Genomic DNA, 7,098 nt, shown 5'->3' with positions numbered 1-7,098 from the left:
TGATCTGTTAAAATTTTAGTGTCTACAAACGCCTCCTACTTCAAGGTTTGTTGAGGTGTAGGCTTGCTGAAACTTGACGATGAGACTTGAAGTACCCGACCATCACAACAGATAATCTTGAAACTTGAAGTTTTTGATTTGCAGGAGGAAGTGATGAAGGGCAGAACTGGTCCCATTGGGCGTGACAATTTGTTTGCAACAAATTTTCAATATATGAAAAATAAACTGCAATCACAAAATAAGAGAAATTCTTTTTACTAATCAATTGTGAGTACAATTCTGTTTCTCCCTTGATTCTTCTCTCCTGATTATCTCCATGATTCGAGGTTGAAGCCGCATATTTTTCGAATGTAGGATGATGTAAACCTCCTGTGACATATTTGATCTCCAGCTTCTTGAACTATTTGATTGTCAAGAAGTATCCGGCCATATTTTGATCTCTTTGTGAATATCCCAAGAGTTTATGGGATTTTGAGACAACTATTCAAGGGAATATGTATCCCTTTATATAGGTGTGAGTTAGGGTTTAGGGTAGAGTAACCTCTAAGAAACTCTAATAGACTCCTAGGATTTTAAGAGTCCTGTAGTATCTTTAATTTAGGATTTGGCTTGATCCCCTTAAAATTTCGATGTCTACAATTACAATTGCTTAAATTAATTTCAACCAAAAACTAATATTTCAAGCTTAAAACTAAGAATTTTTCATATTCTTGTTTCTTATTTTAAAGAAAATGAGAGATTCTTGGTCTTTGAGCTGCTACCATTGACCATTTCTCGTTTTGGAATGTTGTTTTTGGTAAATAGGCAACCCCTTGGTGTTCTGGATCCTATCAAATATATTATTGGGACTTATTTTCAAGTCCTTGTTTAGAGTTTCAATGAACTTGAACAAGTAGTTTTTCTTTCTTTCTCTCTCTATATATTGTTTTTAATATATGGCACAACTTCAGCTGACGGAGGACATGATCCTTAATAGGAAGATGTGAAGGTCGAGGATTAGGGTAGTAGAGTAGGTAGTCTAGGGTGTTCACAACAGTAGTATTGGCACGCAATCTCGCTTTCTGTTGGTAGTAGGTTTTTATGACTAACCGTTGTTTTCTTTCATTGTTGATCATCTTACTATCTTGTTGTTCTTATTCTGCTTTTATATGGCTTTTTGGTACTGTCCGTTCTTGTCTATATGTTCATTAATGTGGTGTTTATGGTTTCCTGAGCCGAGGGTCTATTGGAAACGACCTCTCTATCCTCACAAGGTAGGGCTAAGGTCTGCGTACACACTACCCTCCCCAGACCCCACGATGTGGGATAATACTGGGTATGTTGTTGTTGTACTAGGGCCCTGTTTGTCCTTAAAAAGCTTTTCCTTTTTTTCAATTTTTAAAAAAAAATATGTTTGTCCATGAAAGTTTGTAAACCTTTGAAGAGTTTTTCAAAAACCAAAAAGTGATTTTGATCATTTTTTAGATTTTTTTTCCCAGTAACAAAATTGCAACATTTTTTCAAATGAAATGCATGTCCAAATATAATTTCAAATTCCGAAGCCTATTTTTCAATTTAACTCCAAATATTACTTTTTTTCAAAAACTACAATTTTTATGTCCAAACGCCTACTAGGTTAGCAATATACCAACAATTTGTTTTCCTCACCTTTTTGTCATTTCCAAAAATAAAAAAATAAAAAAATATAAAAAACCACGCACACATAAAGTAGCAGGTATGGTCTAGCTTTCTTCTGAAAGGATATATAGATAATTTAACTTCTCTCTGCATGTGTAACACGTGAATATTACTCATCAATAAGACGTTAACTACTCAATTATTCAAATCCTACCTACCATATAGTAACTCTAATAATTTATCTGTATATATAAATGGATCCTATCTCTTCATTATATGACACAAACCATTCATTGAAAAATGGCAACCTTGAAAATGCTCCTTACTTTACTGGTGGCTGCAATTTTATTTTGCAGCCACCAACAATTGGCCGCGGCCAGAGAAGTGGCCGCCGGTGACGGGAATGAGTTACAACTTTGGCCATGGGAAATTCCATGTTATTTACCATGGCCATTCCCGTGGCCACGGCCATACCCATGCCCTCCTCCACGGCCACGGCCACGGCCACGACCATGTCCGCCTCCACCTCCACCACCATGTCCTCCACCACCATCCCCACCCCCTCCCGCCCCAAGTTCAAGCTGCTCAGCTAGTGACGAAGCAAAGATTTACAAGTGCATGTTCAACGAAACTAAAATTGATCCATGTTGCCCAACATTCAAGAGCATACTTGGTACTAGTTGCCCTTGCTATAAATATGCAGAGAATTTGGATAATCAAGTCTTGATCACTCTTGAAGCTTATTGTGATGTTGATAGCCCTTGCAAGGGTTTGCAAGTAAGTTTATCTGTCGATTAAGATTTTGACACACTCATTAAAAAGGTTATTTAACAGTATTAATATTAAAATGTATTTGACTAAATTATCCTTATATTTCCTTAAAACGAGTGATGGGGGGTCGTTAGACCATAGCTTGCTGCTGAAAACGTTGCTAGGCTAGCGCGGCTCGCTTCGCTCTTCGGTCTTCAAGCTCCACCCCCTTACTCAATCCACAACAAATTGAATGAAACCTGGCAAAAAAGAAGTGAACACTTTGCTGAGGAATGATTTTATGTATAATTTCTTTTTCAAATTATTTTTCTGTATACATAATGATGCATTATGTTAATTAATTTCAGGTGATTAAGCTGTCCAAGGAGGAGGAAGAGGAGTAAAAATAAAGAGACTTGATGTTTAAATCCAGATGTTGTATTAGATGATTTGATGTTACTCTTTCTGTTGAGAAGTCTTTAGGTTATGGTTTAGTCTACCATTTTGCAAGACTTCTGTAATTTCTCGGGGTCCACTTGTAATGTCTATGTTTCAGCAATAATTGGCATCTGTCAAATTCTTAGTACTAAAATATCACGGGAGAAATTCAAAAATAGCCAAATTTATAAATGGTTATTCAAAAATAATCACAGTTTCAAAAGTAATCGAAATTTAGCCACATGAATTTTTTATGTAAAGATAAATTTGAACGAAAACACTATTCAAAATCAGGAAAATTCTTCAGTATAATATACTGGAGTTCCAGCATAAGTATACTGGACTTCCACCATAATATACTGGAGTTCCAGTATAATATACCGGTATGCTGGAAGTTTATACACATGTGCTCCAATCTCCAATATATTATGCTGGAACTTTCCTCGTGTTGGAGTTCCAGCATAATATGCTGCAACTTCATACACAGGTGCACCGATCTCCAGTATATTATGCTGGAACTTTCCGTGTTGCAGCAAAATAGTGGTTATTTTCAGTAACTTTGCAAACGCTAGCTATTTTTGAATGACGAGTCCGAAAACTGGCTAGCCCGTGCTATTCTTACAAATATTACAGTACTCTGTGTAGTCCAATGTCCAATTTTCTGTATTTATTTTTTCTTTTCTCTTTATTATTTTAAGATAAAATGACATTATTTAAAATAAGAATGATTAGGGGCGGAGCTACAGTGTCAGATGCGGGTTCGACCGAAACCACTAGCTTTTGTCCATAGTTTGATTTTTTTTTAAAAAAAACAATTGTTAAATATGTGTAAATATATAATTTAGAATCCAGTAACTTAATAGGATTGCGACACCAAACTCATAAGTTTCAAATTCTGACTCGCTAAAAAAGACAGGTCTCCGCGGCGTGGAATGGAAGAACTATTATGAAACATGCAATGGCTAATATTATATAATCTCCTTTTACTTTTTAAATACTTCCTCCGTTTCATATTAAATGAGGTACTTTCCTTTTTAGTCTATTCCAAAATAAATGACACATTTCTAAATTTGGAAATAATTCAACTTTAAACTCCTCATTTTACCTATTTTACCTTTAATGAGAAGCTTTTATAGCCACACAAAAGTCATGGCCCCACAAAGCTTTACCCCTTAAGCTTTTAAGACCACAAATTTTAAAAGTCTTTCTTTTTTTCCTTAAACTCCGTGCCGAGTCAAACTATCTTATTTAATTTGAAACGGAGGGAGTAATAAATTAGTCTTTGATACCAAATCACATTTAGTTCCATCCAAACTTATTTTTGTCTGAATCTTCGTAGAAGAAGGGAAAAAAAAAAATCGTGACGAGATAATTGTGATCCTTCCAACCTTAGCCGTTGGAACTTTGAGAATACAGAAATCAATTAAAAAAAATACTTTTCTCTTAATAAAACTTACAGAATGTGAATTCGAATTATCAATGATTTTCAAATATAATTAATATTCATAAAAGGGAAACAAGGATAATGCTCGACAAGACTTTGATTGCAGTGACTGGAATAAAAAAGATTATCATGAGTTGACTGGTTGAAGTAAATTTTATAGTTGTACAATTGTTCATACAATAAAAGTTAGATATGACTATATGAGTGATTCAAAAACTTGAAGTTATTGTTGAGTGATTTTAGATTTTTATATAGGAATTTTTTTTTCGTTATATTGGCATAATAACTTGACCTCTTGTTTTAAATATTTGTACTATAAATTGTGTTTTGAATATGCCTTTAGGTTGTTACTACTATTCATGACTTGTTGATATGATTTGAATTGATACCTGATGGGTTCGACCATGTTTCACATTAATTTTGAATAAAAAAAACTGGCCCAACATCCCATGTGATCGCTATTATAAAGTACGTCTCAAGATCACACACAACTGATGTCAGTTTACGCTTTATTAGAGGCGAGAAACTGGTGGATCGGTCGGATATGAGCGGATCGAGAATGGGTATGATAAAAACAGATAAATTATCCGACCCGATCTATATTTAATACGAATAAAAAATTGGATAGCCGGCGGATAATATGGATATCCATATTCTCCATGGCTTCTTGAATATGAATACTTTTGAGAAAATTTCTAGTCTCCCAAAATTGAGGAACCCTAATTTGAGGTTTTACAAATGTAAAAGTTAAAGCCATTAATTATCCATGGGTTATCCATTTTTGAAGTGGATAATATGATTTTTATCCATATTTGACCCAATTTTAGAAAGTTTATTATCCAACCTATTTTTTAATGGATAATATGGGTGGATAATTGATTTCTTTTAACCAATTTGCCACCACTACCCTCAACTATAACAAAAGAATGAACCGTGATCCTAGTCTTGATCAAGAAGGTCAACTCCGCGAGTATGGAGTTATGGCTCGTGATAGAGGCGGACATACCTTATACAATAAGGGGTCACCGATATCTGTAAAGGTTGATAAAATTTTTATATATACATGTATATGTCGTTAAAAATAGTAATATATTAGTAGTGGCACCCTATATACAAAGCAAATTTTGATTGAATGTAAGTGTGCACCCCTACCTTTAAATCCTGGGCCCGCCTTTGACTCGCGACTGAAGGAGTTCGACAAAGCCTAAGTTTACGATTACAGAGTTGTGGCTCGCGATCATGGAGGTCAATTATTTATGCATATATAGTATAAATATATATATATCAGTACGGTAGACAAAGTATGGATGCATTTATTTGCATAGCATGATAACATGATCAGGTTGACTATGGATGGCTAGTGTTTCACCCAAAATTTAATGTTTTTTTTTTCCTGTTGTCAAAGATATGAACAATAAAATTCCATTATTAGATTCAGTTATGAAGACTATGTTTTATTAGTATATCCTTTTATGTTAGTATATATATATTTGGAACCCCAAGCAAACCCACAGAGCACTCTGTTTACACTGTGTAAACCCCTCACGGTGTAATAACCTGCAAATCACACAGGGAATGTAAACCACACCAGGCAAGCCCCGTGTGACAGGCTTGACCCAGAAAGCATTGAGGGGTGATCGACCCCAGGTCATCTGTATGGATGACCGCCTCCAAACCAACTGGACCATCCCCGAAGGGTTGTGTCACGACCCAATTTCCCACTATCAGTCGTGATGGCGGCCGATGTTGCCGTTAGGCAAGCCAACGGAAAACTATCAATTCAGTTATTCATTTTATTGTTTTCAAAATTATAAGTCTTATTAAGTAAAGGATTCAATGCGTTTAAAAAAAATCATGAATACTTAAAATATTAGTAAGATATAAAAATAAAATATGACAATACCAAGCCGAACCATAACAACCACTAGAGTATCCCAAAACTCGGTGTCACAAGTGCATGAACATTTACTAAGGGTACAATAATAATAATACATCTGTCTGGAACGTAAATAAGACAGGATAAAGTAAATAATACGATGGGGACTCTATGGGCTGCGATACGTAGCCTGAAATGCAGCTCACCATAATGTCTCCTCAGCAACTGCGCCTATGCGCCAAGATGACCACCAAATGACCTATCAGATCCTGCACATTTAGTGCAGAAGTGCAGCATGAGTACGTAAATCAACGCGTACCCAGTAAATATCTAGCCTAACCCCGGAGAAATAGTAATGAGGGGTCGATATCGACACTTACTAGTGGTCCAATAAATAAGTATGTTAAATCATAAACAGATATGAAGCACAACAGTAAAAATGAGGTAAAACGGTAACTAACGTAATCTTCCAACATTTCAATTAGCAATATAAATCTCCCCAAGCTCATATGTTATCTCATCATATCAAAAATATCAAAAGAAGTCTCAAACACATAAGGAATACCACATAAATGCCAGGTCTCAATAAAAGAGCATCTCACAATTATTCGGACTCCTAGCGGTAATACACACGATTATGCCGAGGTCGTACGACTCGATTCAGAGTGGTGTGTACACTGCCGAGGGTCGACCGGCGCGAACCAGAGATTGTCACGGCCCAAAAATCACAAGTCGTGATCGCACCTAACTCAACCCGCTAGGTAAGCCAACTAACATGAGAAACACAATACGACTGAGATAATAAGAAAATAGAGAATAGCTAACCGAACCTTTACAAGTTTACCAAGACCTGGTAGTACGAATCACGAGCTTCTAAGATTTGAAATTTCAAAACTGATACAAATAAATACACGTTCTGTTTGAAGGTTACATAAACAAATTAGCAATAATCTAGACTACCAAAGACAAGTGG

The 7,098-nt window shown here is 35.6% G+C and overlaps 1 protein-coding gene across 1 annotated transcript; it reads left to right on the top strand.

The window, feature by feature from the left end:
* Positions 1 to 1,881: 1,881 nt before the first annotated feature.
* Positions 1,882 to 2,983, top strand: LOC109207431 (keratinocyte proline-rich protein-like). The gene is made up of 2 exons (XM_019370348.1): positions 1,882 to 2,394; positions 2,736 to 2,983. The coding sequence occupies exons 1-2, from the start codon at positions 1,918 to 1,920 to the stop codon at positions 2,769 to 2,771; spliced, it is 513 nt and encodes a 170-aa protein (XP_019225893.1). The 5' UTR covers positions 1,882 to 1,917; the 3' UTR covers positions 2,772 to 2,983.
* The last annotated feature ends 4,115 nt before the right edge of the window (positions 2,984 to 7,098 follow it).

The sequence above is a fragment of the Nicotiana attenuata genome, unplaced genomic scaffold (assembly GCF_001879085.1).
Source record: "Nicotiana attenuata strain UT unplaced genomic scaffold, NIATTr2, whole genome shotgun sequence".
Lineage (NCBI taxonomy): Eukaryota > Viridiplantae > Streptophyta > Magnoliopsida > Solanales > Solanaceae > Nicotiana > Nicotiana attenuata.
The sequence above is the reverse complement of the archived record's forward strand: the minus strand, read 5'-3'. Positions and strand labels throughout refer to the sequence as shown.